The following is a 17,503-nucleotide window of genomic DNA, read 5'->3' as shown; positions in this document are numbered from 1 at the left end:
TTGAATTCTAGCTTTTGTTCAGTATAAAAGTTCTTAGTGGTAGAACTTGATTGGAAAATTAACATTTTCTTTGGAAAAGGTATTGGTACCCCACATTTTTCTGAGGATTCAAGGCAGATTGCAGAAGCAACAGTGGACTTCAGTAAACAAAAGCAGCAACAGTCACACTCACAGTATCAAAACAGCCTAATATCTTCAGCTACCTCCAAGCCCACTGCTGTTAGTCCCTCCATTTGTAAATCTGAAAAAAAATCCATGCTTTACCAAAAAAGGCAAGAGATAATATCCTCTCCATTTTTGAAGTAGATCGTGCAAAAACAGTGGCATGAAAATGCTATTGTCCAAATTGACACAGTGTGCATTGTCAAATGCATATTACAAAACCACACATTAGTGATCAAGAGTCCTGTTGTTTCTGCTTTATACGATTAACATTTTAAAATAAGACATATCCTGAAAACATAATCCAGTTGAATGAACACTTCAGCTGAATGTATTGTGCACTATACATCAGAACTAGAGAAATGCAGATGTTAGACAAACTGAAATTAACTGGAGATTTACCTGTGAAAGATATGAACACTGTTTGTTGGCAGTGCTTGCTTACTCCCTTGTTCCTCCTTCTATCCATGGAATACCATTGCACTCTTGTGATCTGATTAAGCTCCAGATTGCCATGATATTCCAATGCCGGAATTTGGCAACTTGAGCTGTTTATGACTTGTGGTCTCCTTCATAACGGACATACATTCCATTCAGGTTGGACTCTTGGTTATGCACATGTTTTCCCCTCTTTGGAATTCACTTCACTCTTGGGTCAGATAATCCTTGTGGTTTCCTAAAGTTGTTAAAGTGCAACTTTTTCTCTCTCTTCACAGGGAAAGCAAAGGAAATCCCTGTGGATTAAACTTTCTTTGTATTTTTTTGCTCCTCCCCACCTTCTTCTGCCTGCACAACATCAGTTTCTCCCACTTTTCAGGCACCATATCAAAAAGATCAAAAGGACTTCCTTTTAAAAACTTTTTTAACATTGAAAGTATATCTCTGGAGTGATAGGCCCTTGAAATTGACATGAAATTGACATGATCTAGGAAAGTTATTCTAGACTGAAGATAGCGCACACACACACGCGCACACACACGCGCACGCACACGCACACGCACACGCACACGCACACACACACACACACACACACACACACACACACACAGTGGCAGGCAACCACCCCAAATGGAGGCTGCGTGAAAAGAACAGGGAAGTGGTAGGTGGGCAAAATGGCAGATTGGATCAGCTGGGGACACTTTGCAGGGGGACAGTCCCTGTGTAAATTTAAAAAAACACAGGAAAAACCCGCTGCAAAGCAAACAGCCTTGGGGTAAGTAATGCTTGCATATATGGCCTTGGAGTTTTACATCTCACAAGCCATTAATCTAAACTTGGATTAAATTTCTATGCTGAGCCACCTGTGTTTTGGAAACCACAAGAAACTGAAGCTTGAGTTCAGCTTTTAATGTAGAGCAAGGAGAGAGGTGGGAAGAGGAGTCTGCAGGCATTCTGTATTCATGCTTATCCCTGTCAAATCTCTGATTTATTTGGCATGACATCTGAAATCATCCACTGTTTTCAGTTTTTACCCTGATGATTTATAGATGGGTCACTCACATTCCTGAAATGTATCTGTGACATCGTGTTGGAGTACAGGGTTTTCCTAAGGTATGATGGGTGAACAGAACTTCTGTAGTTTTTAACATTATGATCACAGTAGAACAAAATCTTAACTTTGCATGCGTAGAGTCAGTGCATGTGTGAATATATACTGTTTATTTCCATAGGCTGATGTTCAAAATGGCTTGAGAAACTGTGAAGTTTGTCATAGACGAGCTTTCCATGGGTGGAATGAATTTGACATCAGTGAAGATGAGCCACTGTGGAAAAAATACATTTCTCAGGTAAGTGCCACTGCTCTCTCTTGTAGGGTCTTTGATCGTTCTGGGACAGGCTTAATGTGTATGGACAACTGTGTGCTATCCCATTCTCATGTAATGGAAAAGGGGAGGGTGGTTAACCTTACAGAAAGGGCCTAGATGAGCATATTAGCTAAGTTGGTTGAGCACACTCTGAAGAAGTGACAGTTTGAGTTCTTGTGTCGAAACCTTAATCAACATAGAGGTTTGATGGTAACTTGATGCCATCTGAAAATATAACTGCTGCTGAGTGTTATAATTGCACAGTTAAATACTGTTTCTTAAATATTTAAAGTTAACCAAAATAACCAAGTTAACTAAATGCTGATGATGCAAATAGGTCTCTTATGCTACCTGTACCCATGACAAAATAGAATCAAATATTGTTAGAAATTTTTTACTAGGAATGTAAAATGAATCAGGAGAGTGACTCATAGACTTCTGTGAAGACAACAACTTGGTTCATTGTGGTCACATGTCTCAGGCAGCTTAATAAACTTATACAAAGACATCACCAAATGGCCAACATAGAAATCAAATAGATTACGCATTTGGAAGCAGAAGATGAAGAAACTCTATTCTTTTTGCTACTACAAGACCAGGAGCTGACTGTGCTTCAGACCATGAATTTTTAATATTGACGGTTAGAATAAAGCTGAAGAAAAAACCAACACTAACTGGAGGAACTGTGGGTTGAAAGCAGAGATATTATCAAGGAAGAATAGGCAAAGGTTATTCCTGCCGGCAAAAGAAATGTAAAGCCTCCATAGTTTACTGTCTGAAACTCTTAAAATTGCTACAGACAGATGAGAAGCCAAAGTAAAAGGTTAACGAAACAGAATCACAAGTCTAAAGGTAGCATTCAGCGACTGGCAGGTAGAAACAAATAGAACTAATAACTAGTGTAAAGAAAGATAAGAGAAAACAACAAAAAAAGAACAGAAGATCCGTTACATAAGATCCAGGAAATCAAGGGGAAATTTAAAGCACTTTTAGACATGCTGAAAGAGCAATACAGAAATACATTTAATTGAACAGGACAAAATAAAGCAAAAATGGGGAAAATACATTGAAGAACTATACAGAAGAGATGAAAAAATGACAGATTCCTTGCAAGAAGAATATTTTGTAGAAAATCCTACAGTTTTAGAAAGTGAATGGAAAGCTGAACTGAAAGTAGTTGGGAGAAACAAATCGCCAGGAGTAAATCCTATATCAGTAGAGTTATTTCAAGGCACAGAACAGTTATTTCAAGGATATGGAGTTTATCCAAATATTAAAAAGGATAAGCCAACAAATTCAAAAAACAAAACAATAGCCCACAGACTGAAAACATTCAATCTACATTCCAGTTCCAAAAAAATGTGATGTCAAAGATTATAGCAACTATTGGACCATTGCATTAATTTATTTCATGTAAGTAAATCATTTTTCGAACTCTTACAACAAAGACTGTTTCCATATATGGAACAAGAGATGGCAGACATTCAAGCTGAATTCAAAAAAAGAAGAGACACTAGACATCATTTTGCAGATTTACATTTGTTACTGGAGCATATGAGAGAATTTCAGAAGAAAATCAGCTTGTGTTTCATAGCTTACGGCAAAAACTTTTGACTGCGAAAATGATCATGAAAAGCTATTGTTGGTTTTAAAAGAAATGGATGTGCCACAACATCCAATTGTTTTGCTGTTCAACCTATGCTCTGGACATGAGGCTACTATTGGGACAAAATTTAGCGAAACAAAATGGTTTCCAGTTGGCAAAGGTGTTAGATAAGGATGTGGAGGAAAGCTATGTTGAATTTAGATGAAGGTGGGTGAAAATTGGTGGAAGGAACATTTTGAGATATGCAGATGATATCACCTTATGGCTGGAAGTAGTGAAGACTAGAAATAGCTCCTGATGAAGATGGGCAGCCCCATCCAAATAGTGGGTGCCCAGCTGCAGTGCTGTAGCCATATTGGCCTACCGTTCCTAGGAGGGCTTTCTGATGGCAAGGGGAGCCAAAAAAGCAACTCTCCCCACCCTCCAAATAAAAAAACCTGCTGCTGGAAAGCTATAGGGCTCCCATGGACGACATACACCGAAAAGGAAGTATAAGTCCAGGATCTGGGTGCTAACATGTCAGTTTCCACCCCTGGCCATGCCACTGGACTGCTTCCTTGACACCAGCAGCAATGGTGTAGGGATTCTGGTGTCTGTGTAGTGCCATGTTCAACTGCTGGGGAGGGCTGTGGTGGCCATCAGTGGATTCACCCCTCTGCTGTGGCAAGTGCCCTGGGGAGGGCAGATCCGCCAGTGTGCCCTGTGCCGCGCCCGCCAGTAGATTCACCCCCACCTTTGGATGGGAGTGTAAAGCAAACAGTGACAAATCAGGATTACAGCTGAACCTCAGGCAAGACTTCTGGGTAATTATACAACTTCAGGTTTGATGATGAAGAAATTGTAATTGCTAAAGATTTTCTATGCCTTGGCTTCATCATCAATCAAAGGGAGACTGCAAGCAAGCAAGTTAGAAGGAGATTGAGTCAGGGAAGAGCAGCCATGAAGGAGCTAGAAAAGATTCTTAATTGTATTAGGTGTTGCTGGTGACTAAGATGATTCGTATTCTAGTTTTTCCCATTACTATGTATGGGTGTGGAAGTTAGTCTGTGAAGAAAGCTAACAGGAAGAAAGTTGTGTTCCAGGTAAAACCTGAACTTCGCCTATAAGCTAAAATTACAAAACAGAGGCTATTGTACTTTGGTCACATGACAAAAAAAAGAGTCACTGGGGAAAAAATAATGCTAGCAAAAGGGGAAGACAGCAGAAAAAGAGGAAAGTCTAATGTGAGACGGATTGATTCGATTAAGGAAGTCACAATCCCTGATTTGTAAGATCTGAGTGAGGCTGTTAACGATCAAACATTTTGGAGGTCATTAATTTAGAGGGTTGCCGTAATTTGAAAGCCATACAGCAGCACTTAGCACTCATACACCCATGACAGATTTCTGTAGACAGATGCTGGTTGGAATCATCATTAGAAGCCTCCTTTGTGCTGTAATCTGTCCCTTTGTCTTTGTCATATAACTACTCTGCCTTTCTCCACCCTTCAACAGTGAGTAATTTCAATCAGATGCCAGGGGTGGTAATAGTTACTAATCAAATGATTGATGAAAAGTAGCTCTCTGTGTTCTTTTGATCACAGTATTAAGGCAGTTGTAGAGATCAAATGCTTGCAATGCATGACGTAGGAACAAAGGGGCCTCTCTGAAGCAGTTTCTGCACAGCCAAATAACAGTGCCCTAGGGACGGGAAAAACACCGTTCCTGGGTTGCTGTTCACACATGCAGCAGCGCGGTCCTGGCCCCCCCCAGCAACGCAAAGACGCTGCTTTTAAACCTCGCTCCCTGAGTGAGGTTTTTGAAAAGTGGCATCTTCCCGCCAGCGCAGTGCGAACCACAGCGGTGTGAGGGTGCTGCTTTTGGCCCCCCCCATTCACCTCTTCATCCAGTGCAGCTCCACAGGGCTGGAGGGACACACCTACGCTTCCCTCCAACCCCTGGAGGTCACAGGGTAGCGTGGGCATGTCCCTGCAGAGCTGTTCTGGACGGAGAGGTGAGTGAGCTTGATGAACCGGGTTCGTTACATCTTTGGGGCCGCTTGCATGATACTGTGCGAATGGCCCCCGAGCCTCCACCGGCACAATTAATGCCGGTGGAGGGCTGTTTCTGCCGCCGTGCCTGAATCAATAGATGATAATTCCTGGGGTGACTTACCAGTCCCTGGCTCACAGTGTCAGTCCATTTGTCATCACTGATAAAGTGAGTTTTTGATCTGAAATGCCAGTGTTTTAAACAGTCTAAAGGTGTAGTCTGTAGCTGTGTCACTAAAACCTTCTCACTTTTATCATACTGAAGGTCGTAATTGTGTTATGCTTGACTGGTCTGAATGTTTCTGAAAACGATTTCTTTTGCTCTGCAGTTTAAAAATCCTCTTATCATGCTTCTTCTGGCTTCTGCAGTCATCAGTGTTATCATGCATCAGTTTGATGATGCCGTCAGTATCACTGTGGTAAGACTTTTGTTCTGTTTAGAGAAAATTGTAAGGTTGTGGCATTTGCTCTTTGTGAATAAGTATCTGGCAAGTCTGCAATCTTGTACTTGGTTGTGTTTCTGGGAGAAGGTGACTGTGTAAGACAGAGATGCTTCCCTACCCCCGCATTTTTGTTTGCCTTAAGATGGAAATCTGTGAGCCACTTATAATCCCAAACCCTCCTCTCTTCCCCTTAAGGGCCTAGACAATGTATTTATTTGTAAGTGCCCCCCAATGTATTTATTTGATTTAATCATTTTTGCCCAGCCTTTCTGACATATTTGTCCTTAAAGATGGCTTGCAGTGGTGGCGAACCTTTGGCACTCCAGATGTTATGGACTACAATTCCCATCAGCCCTCCAGCATGGCCAATTGGCCATGCTGGCAGGGTGTTTTGGGAATTGTAGTCCATAACATCTGGAGTGCCAAAGGTTCGCCACCACGGGATAGGATCCACAATCTGTTAAATATTCTTAAAAGTTATCTTTTTCCTCTAAAAGATATTTGTTCTCCCCTATATTTTAGTTGTGTCTGACTTCTACCTGCTCATCCCTGTCCATACTTAGGGGACCAGGCTGGACCTTGCTTGCTGTAATTTTTTTTCTTTGTGGGGTACATCTTGCCTGTGAGCCTTTGTACACATGACGTGGCCCACTTCCTGTTTCTGGAAGCTAAAAGGATTTGCTGTGTGGCAAAATTGGTTCTGACGCTCTGTTCATCTGACAGACTTAGAGAGGGATGGATCTGGGGCAATCGTTTGTTCCTGGTCAAAAAATGTGGGCATCAGAATTAATTCCTATCTGTCATGGAAGTACTCCAAATTTAGTACTGACCACATAAAACAAGTAGAGGGGGCTGTATTTATACTCTGGACATTATCTCTGTTTTTCAGTGAGCTAGAAGCCTCATGGTGCAGTTTGGTAAACTGCAGTACTGAGTTCAATCCCAGTGGAAATCAGTTTCAAGTAGACAACTCAAGATTGATTCAGACTTTCATCCTTCCAAAGTTGGTAAAATGAGTTCGCAGCTTGCTGGGGATAAAATGTAGATGACTGGGAAGGCAATGGCAAACCACCCCATAAACATAGTCCGCCTAATAAACGTCATGATGTGGCATCACCCATCAGTTGGTAATGACCTGGTACTTGCACAGGGTAATGCCCTGGTACTTGCACCTTTATCTACATACCGGGCTGGAGGTTAAAGACCATGTGGAATTCTTCTTTCCCCCCCCCTTCTTCCTTTCCTTGGATATATATTTCATTCCATAAAGTTAAAACACTGTTAAATTATAAGTTTCCTTTGGATCCATGCCCCTCCTGGCTTATTAAAGGACGCCGGGCCCCACCCGTTGAACATCATCAACAGCTCCCTTGAGCAAGGAGTTTTTCCGGGTGGGTTGAAGGAGGCGGTGGTCCGCCCACTCTTAAAAAGACCATCATTAGATCCTGGAGATTCAGCCAATTACCGCCCCGTTTTGAATCTTTCGTTTCTGGGAAAGGTAATTGAGAGAGTGGTGTTGGAGCAGCTTCAGGGCTTCCTGGAGGACAAATCTGCCTTCGATCCCTTCCAGTCCGGCTTCCGTGCTTGGCATGGGACGGAGACTGTTCTTGTCGCTATCACAGACATGCTCCGTATGCAACTCGACCGAGGCGGATCGGCGCTGCTGGTGTTGTTAGATATTTATTTATTTATTTATTATTTAAACTTTTATACCGCCCCATCCCCAAAGGGCTCTGGGCGGTGTACAACACAAAAATATAATACAGTTAAATAAATTACTAAAACCATTAAAACAGCGATAGCAGTAAAAGAGGCGTCCGCTAACCCCAATTTTAAAATTCTCCCCGGGAAAAGAGAGGGGGAGGTGGCGAGTCATGTTAGATGGTAGGCCGAGGTATAAAGCCAGCTAGGGGCCAACTGGGGGGCACCGTTCAGCGGCTGGGCCCTCCGAAGGCCCGGCGGAACAACTCCGTTTTACAGGCCCTGCGGAACTCGTTAAGGTCCCGCAGGGCCCGAACAGCCGGAGGAAGCGTGTTCCACCAGGCCGGGGCCAGATCTTACTTCAGCGTTTGATGTGGTCGACCACTATCTTTTGACCCACCGCCTGGCTGCTTCCGGGGTGCGGGGCACTGTCCTTCAGTGGATTGCCTCGTTCCTCCGGGACCGGACCCAGTAAGTGTGGTGTGGGGACCAAGCCTCCCAGAGGTGCCCACTTCCAGTGTGAATTATGCCCCTGTGGAGGGCTTCGTTGTCCCCGGGCTTATTATTGCTTTAACATCTATACGCCGCACCCGCTGGTACAGTTGTTAATGGAGCTTTGGGCTGACCTACCTGTCATCCAGAATAACGCTGATGACACTCAGCTCATTCTGTTGATGGAGAGGGGAACGGTTATTGCCCCTGTGGCTCTCCAGCATTGTTTGGAGGCGGTCGCTGGTTGGTTGAAGCAGAGCAGGTTAAAACTGAATCCGTCAAAGACGGAGATCCTCTGACTGGGGCGGGAAGGAGGGGCGGGGGATTTCCAGCCGCCGGTGTGGGAGGGAACTACATTGGCACCGGCCTCCTCCGTTCGTAGCCTGGGGGTCCACCTGGATTCATCTCTTTCAATGGAGACCCAGGTGGCCCATGTAACCCGGGTTGCGTTTTTCCATCTTCGCCAAGCCCGGCGGCTGGCCCCTCTTCCTCTCAAACGGACCACTGGCCACTGTGATCCATGCAACGTCACCTCCAGGCTAGATTATTGGCAACTTCGCTCTATGCAGGCCTTCCCTTGCGCCTTCCGATTGAGGAAATTGGGTGGCAAAATTGGTCCAGAATGCGGAGGCACGTTTGCTCACAGGAGGTGCTGCCAGAGACCATATTTCACCTGTGTTGTGCCATCTGCACTGGTTACCGATTGAATTCCGAATCGTTTTCAAGGTGCTGGTTTTGACCTTTAAGGCCTTGCGGGGCCTGGGACCTCCGTACCTACGGGACCGTCTTGCCCCACATGTCCCAAATCGGCCTCTGCGCTTAGCAGAGGCAAATTTGCTGGTGATTCCTGGCCCCTCAATGATGCGGCTGGCCTCCACCTGGGCCAGAGCTTTTACAGCTCTGGCCCCTGCCTGGTGGTGGAACGCTCTACCTCCAGATACGCGGGCCCTGCGGGATCTTAATGAATTTTGCAGGGCCTGCAAGACGGAGCTGTTCCATCGGACCTTTGGGGAGCCCGGCCGCTGATGCCCCCTCCTCCTCTTTATAACATCTGTGGACCCTGCCGTTCCCCTCCCCCCCTTCCTCTCTCCCCTTCTTTTTAGGGGATTATTAGTAGGACGCCATCGGTATATTTGATATCAGGATGCTGCATTTTAATGGGGTTGATTTTAACATATAGAGCCATATTTAATGATTATTTAAACCTTGTTTTGTTCACTGCCCTGAGCCCTTCGGGGGAAGGCAGTTTATAAATAAATAAACAAATAAACAAATAAACAAATAAACAAATAAACAAATAAACAAATAAACAAATAAACAAATAAATAATAATAATAATAATAATAATAATAATAATAATAATAAATCAAAAGATTGTAATAACTGTAGATTCAGTAGCCTTTAAATACAGCCTCCAAGGTTAATAAAATACACTTGATCCCAAGTGGTATCTCAGTGTGGTATCCGGTATTATTGTTTGATAGTTTGTTTCTTCATGGTTTCAGAACAGTTGAGTCTTTGTAGGCTTTTTACCCTGACAGCAGAAAAAAATAAATAAGGGAAGCACCCCTGCCCCCTCCTTCCTTCAAAGGCGAGAGGGACAGCCAACTATTATTGAGAAATGGAAGGGGGTAATTGAGGGCAGAGAAGACTGAGCATGTTCAAGAGCATTGTTTCTAGTTAAGGCTGAGGGCTGCAAGCAAGCCTCTTTAAAACTGTTCTTGGAGAAGCTGGTTGGCTCTCTCCCTTCTCAAGAATAGCAGCCTCCTTCTCCTTTTTTCTTATTTTCCCTTTTTCTTTTTTTGCTTGGGAAGAAGGGGCTTGTGATGTTTATGAGCTGAGTCCTTATTTGAGAGGATCTGGGTCTGCCTTTTAATCGGGCAATGCTTTGTGAATGGAAAGAGGCATTTCCAGATCTGAATTTTCCTCCCCTGTCAAGGTATTGACTAAACTCAGATTCCAGAAAGCATATGGGGCATAAACTCAGATTCCAGAAAGCATATGGGGCATAACTCTAAGAATGGATAAAGGATTCAAGTTCAAAGAAGTCCAGACTTAGAAGTCTTTGAATGTCAGATGAGCTGATTTCGTACCCTCTTTTGTGCTGAAAGTGTGAAGTGACATTTGTTACAAGCCTTTCTCCCATTTGGCTTTAATCCTAGATTATTAAAATACCTTCACACAGTTAATCCTTTTAAAACCTAAAAGTTATGCCTGCATTGCTTAACTGAACTGCAGTGCATACCATTGATCGCTCAGCAGAGACTGTGTTCTTAAATGTCAAATGTACTCTTGAGCATGATATAAAAATTGTCAGTACAATTGGAAGAGTTATCTTTCCTATTACTAACACAGGGCACACATCCATCACCAATTCTGAACTGGATGAGAATTAGTGATAGAGCTGAATATCAGCAACATACCGACGATAATCTCTTTCCAAACAAAATTAAAATTACAGTTAAAGCTGAATGCAACCTGGATATTTCACTTGAATGTTAATAAGGCTTGAACATTTTCCCTCCCCTTTCTTACAGGCAATACTTATTGTTGTTACAGTTGCCTTTGTTCAGGTAAGTACATCTCATTAGTTTTATCCAAGTGATTTTTTTCCAGTAAAAGTTATTGCTCTGACTACTGTTCTTGTATCAACACAAGCATTACGTGTAAAGTGGCAGAGACTGTTGCATGTACTTTAAGCCTGAAAAATCTGGCTGAGAAATTCTAATCCTTTATCATCCTGTAATTAGTATCACAGCTAATTTGTGAAGAATAACTGTTGTGGCACCTTGGAAATAAATTCTTCCAACTCTGTGTGGCATGAACTTTCGTAAGTTAGGAACCTTGTTGAGGAGGCCTTGTAAGTGGTAGGTTTCTCTCACAAATGGGTTATGTATGCCACTGTCTTCAAATTTTATTTTGAACTTGCTGGAATTATAACTTTGCAGTGAATTCTCGCTTGAGCTCACATATAGTATTAAAAAAAATTAACATGTTAGACCTGGCTAAAATTCTTGGGCCAAGACATTTTGCTTGTTTTGCACTAATTAATGCACAACAAAGCCATTATACACGTTGGAACAAAATGAAGGGAGCTTCTGTGTTTAGGGCAGAGATGTTGTCAGTAAAGAGTCCGACAAGCAAGTTTTGACTTCTTTACTAAATATGTATAACCTGCCCTTTTGTCATGATCAGCTTCTGATCCTGCCGTGTTTCACCTCTGGAGCAGGACCCATGGAACCCAGTTCTGTTGAGACCCCCCTCCCTCCTCTGCTTTACTTTTTCTCAGCCTCGTTATCAGCTCATTAGCCATCTGCTATTGCAACTGTCTCAGTAGTGTGGAATGTAGGTTGCTCTGGCTTTCTGGGGGAAGGCAGTTCCTTCTTCCAGCAGGCCATGGGACTGGAGGCGTGCCACTCCCCCTTGGGAAATGGTGGGGTGGGACTGGGTGACAGGATGTAAAGGGTGACCTGCGGTATGATGGTGATTGCAATATTGGCTATGCTTAGTTCTGGCAATAGAAGTCTAAATGCTCATTCCTGGTACTGTTCAATAATAAAGAAATCAACTGGAACCAGAGTCTTGTTATTGAACAGTCCAGGGTTCAACACTTTTTGAGTGATTCTTAAGAGTTTCAAGGAAATGATACAATTTTTCTGGCATCACAGTTTACTATCCTGTTGGAATTGGATTGAGGTATGTTAGATATGCACAGTGCAAATGTAAGCACAGCTATACCCTTTTAAGCCTGCAGACTTTTAACGGACATAGGGTATAACTGCTGAGTATTACTGCTAGTCACTTTGGATCACAAATCATTGAAAAGATGCACCAGGGATGAAACTGCAAGTTACATGCGAAGTAAAGTAATAGATACCCAATGGCCCCTTTGCTTAGGTTGCTTTTGCCTCCTTAAATATTTTTAACAGACTTGGCTATGGATAGTATTGGGAATGAAGTGAGGGCTGAGCAAAGAGAGCACACAGCAGTGTACGTGAAGAGCTGTAATTCATTCAGCTTCCCAGATTTTGCTCTACCGTTTATGCATGACTAAACAACTGTGTAGCCACCTTGCCTGCTGCGGGAAAGGAGGGCGTGCATGGTGATTTAGCATTTGATACCTTCTAATGAAGAGTGAAGCAGCTCGTAGGGAAAATTGCTTGTGCCAAGATACTAGTTTTGATTTCACAACTGACGCTTGTCCTGGAGACTGGTTCAAGGTCACCCAACAAGCTCCCATGGCAGAATGGGGATTCAACCCTGGGTTTTTCAGGTTCTAGCCCATCACGCAAGCCATTATTTTACAATATCCAGGCAATTTAGCCTTATCAGTGGGTGTTGGAACTGAGGTCCTGGCACTGCATTGATGCCTGGCTGGCAATGATGCTGTCTGTATTACATGACAGTCCACTCAGTGATGGGCTGTCCTTTGTCTTATTGTTGCCCTTTTTTGAGCCTTTGGAATTAAAAAGCATTTAAGGTTACTTCTGTGTGGGGTAGACCTTCTGAATCTACCAACAGGGAAGGATGTTTATTGCTAACCTCAACAACAAAGCTAACTTTGATGAGTTCAGAAAGTGCCTCAGGTTTTTCTCTCTCTTTGTTTTGCTCCTGCAGGAATACCGATCAGAAAAATCTCTGGAAGAACTGAGTAAACTTGTACCTCCAGAATGTCACTGGTATGGTGCAGTTTAAAAAAATAATTATTATTATCATTGTGATTACTGTTATTGTTGTTATTATTATGTATTTTAGTTGTAAGTGCTGCAGAGTGTTATTCACGTAGTTTCTGTGGTGCGCCTGAGGATGCACTTTGGATTTCACTTTAAAATGAGCCGTGGTTATCTGCATTGCTTGAGGGAGCCTGTTGTCCTTTTGTGACACTGTTCTTTGAAGTTTTCAGCCGGGTTCTAAAATACCATAGTTGAAGATTACTAGATCTTGAGTAAACAGCTTGACTGCAAAGAACATATTCTCTTGTGTAAGAGAAAGCAATGGTAGTTGCAGCTATGCATTTGAAAAACAACTTGAAAACATGTTGCCAGAAAGGACAGCGACTGAACATCTTTATTATTTTAGTGTAGTAAACTGAAATAAAACTAAAACTAAACTAGTATTTATAGTGTGTTGTTTCTGTAGGGATTCTTTTTTTTTCATTTGAGTCTTTTTATATGTGTGACATTGCCCCAGGTGCTTGAAAACAGAGCTAACTCATAAATATACATTCGCACGTAGACATCTTCAAAGAGAAATATGCGTCTATTAATGTGTACGTTTGTTTAGATCACGATAGTAAAATTTATCTTAAGTTCCCTATCTCTAGTAGGTTTGGCACTTGTAGTCAGCATAGCAAATTCTCACTAAAAGTCTAAAATGTTAGCTCTCGAATACAGTTGAGTGCACATAGATCCATACAGAAAAAGGGTGACAGCTTAATCAAGGCAGACATGCTAGGCATTTTCGCCTTTCCCTGTGCAGAAGCTGAATTGCCGCTTCAAGTCTGACACAAGATCAGGCAAGAGGCTTCCAAAGTGATGTTCTTTGGTTCACTGTGTTGAAGTGAATTTAACAGGTTGCATGGCATAGGTGAGGACCGCATCTCTTAATGCTATATGCTGGCTACTTACACTGTTGTATTTAGAAGTGTGGTTCTTTTTTTAATTCTCCAAAGTAAACGTGTTCATATTATTTTACTGGGCTTTCAACTGTGGGTTGTGCTATATATTTCTGTCTCTGCAGTGTTCGAGAGGGAAGGGTGGAACATACACTTGCAAGAGACTTGGTCCCAGGGGATACTGTCTGCCTCTCTGTGGGAGACAGGGTTCCTGCTGATTTACGGTTATTTGAGGTATGCTTGTATTAATTTATTTTACTTTGAAATAGTTCTGGATTCAGTAATATTTAGTAAAGGCCCTGATTAGTATTAGTTTTAGAACTCTTAACATAAAACAAAAATAAATTCAGAAATTATAACCATACAGGAAAAAAGGTAGCGCACAGTAGATGAGCCAGCCCTTGAAGGTGGTGGGGAAACTACAGGCAAATGCTAGTGCTAACCTCTTGGCAGGTTTTGAGTTTGTAATCTGATATATTATTACCTGGGTCAGCTGGCCCAGGGAACGTGGACACTAGTGGAACAGGCGTACACCATCATTTGGCTGGAGTTAACATGTAATCAAGCTAACTTAGCTAGCTTCAAGAATCTGATAGAAACAAAGTACATTCTGGTCAGTACAGACAATGTCACCACAAAAGTACATATCAGTCGTCAGGGCTGAACATGACCTTGCACCCTATGGAAAGATGCAACTCTGTTTTTGATTTGGGCAGAAAAACACCCTGCAAGTATTCAAGTTCATCACCTCCAGGGCTTCCTGGATGGAAAAGCGGACTGGTTGAGCAGACCACAGAAAGACACTAAATCCGAAGGTCTTAAACGCTGCGGTTTATTGCTTGTTTAATCCTCACATAGATCTCTTCACAACTCCTGACAATGGCAAAGTCCCCAGGTTCCAGTCTTGATTCAGAATGAATCAGGTGAAAGGAGAAGGTGCTGTTAACTCAACCTTGGCCTTTGGATCTCCTGTATGCATTTCCTTTCCTCCTGTTGATTGCCAAACTACTCAATGGGGTTTGAGGAAGGGGACCCAAGTGATACTGATTGCCTCCTTCTGGCCAAGGAGTCTTTGGTTTTCAGCTAATCATGCCCAAATTGTCTTTGTTATTGCAGCTTATGACTTCTGTGGTATGGCTCAGCTCTGAATATATAATTAGGCAGAGTAGTGCAATGCAAGGGTTACACTAGAATCCTTTAAGTATCTTATTTACTTTGTAGAAGTAAAATTTGATTAGTCCAATTTATAGTTTGTAGGATGATGTCTAAAAACACAGACTGTGTCTAGAACTCCTTGAAGCATATTAAGTGGAATGGTTTTCTTTCCATGCTGTGTTGAAGCTCCTGTTTGCAAAAGCAGCTTGTCATGTGCTTGATTAATGTGTATGCCGGATGAATTCTGTTGTTGACATGGTTCATCTCCTAAAAAAGAAGACTGGGTAGAACTTGCGTTGCTTGAATACCTTTAATCATCGCTGACAGTTGAGAAAGCGGCAGATTTAATAAAGCTGTTTTGCCTGATGTATTTATTTGTTTTCAAAGGCGGTGGATCTTTCTATCGATGAATCCAGTCTGACAGGTGAGACAACCCCCTGCTCTAAGTGCACATCTCCTCAACCAGCAGCTGCCAATGGAGACCTCACTTCGAGAAGCAACATTGCTTTCATGGGAACACTCGTTCGATGTGGAAAGGCAAAGGTATTTCACATCAAGGGTGCTTAACTTAGGGATTCATGGAAGGTCTGGTCAGTTTTCAGAATGTCCACCCCTTGCATATGAGCTTCTAGTCTTCAGTTTCCTGTTGTGTTACCATATTGCAGTGGTGGCGAACCTATGGCACGGGTGCCAGAGGTGGCACTCAGATCCCTCTCTGTAGGCACGCATGCACAGAGTTCGTCATTGGGGGTGAGGGTGTTTGGAAAATCGCCCCACACACATCTAGGCTAACCTGGGCTGCTGGGCACAACATGTAGGTAACCCTGTTAAGTGCTGTTAAACCCCACTGATTTTCATGGGAAGAACTAAAGCACAATCCTTTACCTGGGAGTAAGCTCAGTTGCTGGCAAGGGGCCTTGCTTCTGAGTAAGTTCTCCTAGGGTCGGGATTCACCCATTTGAAGTGTTGCACGGTTGTTTCAAAGCAAAGCCACCAACTATCACCAAGCTTACTCCTGAGTAATGCGCACCTTGGAGCCAACCGTTTTTTCTAAACTAAAACCTCAGTATTCAGGTTAAATTGCTGTGTTGGCACTTTGCGATAAATAAGTGGGTTTTGGGTTGCAGTTTGGGCGTAGGAGGTTAAGAGCTCGTGTATCTAATCTGCCTGAGCTGTGGAGGCTTAACTGGGGAATTCAGATTAGCCTGTACACTCCCACACATGACAGCTGGGTGACCTTGGTCTAGTCACAGTGGAACAAGAGCAAGATTGGGGTGATGGTTCCCTCTTGCAAGCCCATTGTGCTTGGTTTCTTTTTCTCCCAGAAGTCCAAGAATACCCAGCAGCTTCTTCCTGGGACTTGCTGAGGTTTGCTGTGGAAATGGAAAGGCATGGAAAGATCTAGTACCTATTATTTCTGCTTACACAGCCATATAATCCAATTCATAGTCCTGGGCCACATAGTTTCTTTAACTGCAGACACTAATTTTACGGATATTTGGGTTTCTAGGTCTTAATTGCTATTTAAATGTTAATTAAGTTAAAATCAACAGACAAAAAAACCTCTTTTAAATTGTCACATTTGTACTAAATGTTTAAAGCGCTGTCTCCAAGGCTTGTTCGCTGATTATGCCATGAGAATGCAAAAAGTAGATCACAGTATTATTTGCTAATGTCTGGTAGACTGATTAGTAATTGCAGGGATTTTTTAAACTTTTCTGTTTGTTTTTAAAGGATAGGTTGTATCTCTCTCAGCCATTGCTTCCTCAAGCAGTTTATAAGATTAAAATAATCAACAAAACATTAATACAAAACCTATACCAACAAACTTGTAGTAGTGTTGAGGTTTTAAATAAAAATCAGCATTAATGTAAACGCAACATTAGCATAAAACAATATATATTTTATTGATCACAGATGGGAGACTGTACTTTTTGCATTATAAATGTAAATAAGCTGGGCCAAATGAATTCTGGAATGTTTTGAAAACCAGACCTTGCAAGAATCAAGACAGCCAAATAGTATTGTTGTAGTCAAACATAACCTGAAGTAAATCTGCAACTCTACTCTGGCTTAAATGTGGAATGTTTGTTTTTGTAGGGAATAGTTATTGGAACAGGGGAAAACTCGGAGTTTGGCGAGGTTTTCAAAATGATGCAAGCAGAAGAGGTAAGTAGCTGTGTAAATAAAGAACAATGCAAATCTTTGTTCTCCCCAAAACTGGATGATTTTAGAGTGGTATTGAGGAATTTTGGCTTCTCCCCTACAGCTTGTACTTTCTGTTCTTACTTTCGCTGCTTATCTGAATGTTCACCCCAATGCTTTGCTGTAGCCAGAAGTAGGTGGGCAGTAATAAACTGGACTTGTGCTTTCTGTCGACAACACCAGAACAGTCTTACATTTTATTAGTGTGCTAATATTTATGCCTTCTATATATCCTTTAGTGAAGAGTCAGGCAGGTGCATTATCTTTCCAATGCATGGAGTCTTGTTTGAG

General features: G+C 42.4%; 1 protein-coding gene across 5 annotated transcripts in view; it reads left to right on the top strand.

The window, feature by feature from the left end:
* The window catches only part of ATP2C1 (ATPase secretory pathway Ca2+ transporting 1), a 56,786-nt gene that overhangs the window by 12,684 nt on the left and 26,599 nt on the right, over positions 1 to 17,503 (top strand). For all 5 annotated transcript variants that reach the window (XM_048511481.1, XM_048511476.1, XM_048511479.1 and 2 more), the window contains 7 exons: positions 1,833 to 1,949; positions 5,932 to 6,021; positions 10,776 to 10,811; positions 12,856 to 12,917; positions 13,978 to 14,086; positions 15,395 to 15,550; positions 17,108 to 17,176. In XM_048511481.1, coding sequence (XP_048367438.1) covers positions 1,833 to 1,949; positions 5,932 to 6,021; positions 10,776 to 10,811; positions 12,856 to 12,917; positions 13,978 to 14,086; positions 15,395 to 15,550; positions 17,108 to 17,176 — 639 coding nt within the window. The remainder of the gene's footprint in view (positions 1 to 1,832; positions 1,950 to 5,931; positions 6,022 to 10,775; positions 10,812 to 12,855; positions 12,918 to 13,977; positions 14,087 to 15,394; positions 15,551 to 17,107; positions 17,177 to 17,503) is intronic.

This window comes from Sphaerodactylus townsendi, linkage group LG11, assembly GCF_021028975.2.
Source record: "Sphaerodactylus townsendi isolate TG3544 linkage group LG11, MPM_Stown_v2.3, whole genome shotgun sequence".
In the NCBI taxonomy this organism is placed as follows: Eukaryota; Metazoa; Chordata; class Lepidosauria; order Squamata; family Sphaerodactylidae; genus Sphaerodactylus; species Sphaerodactylus townsendi.
Note: the sequence above shows the minus strand (reverse complement) of the source record. Positions and strands in the feature narration are given on the sequence as shown.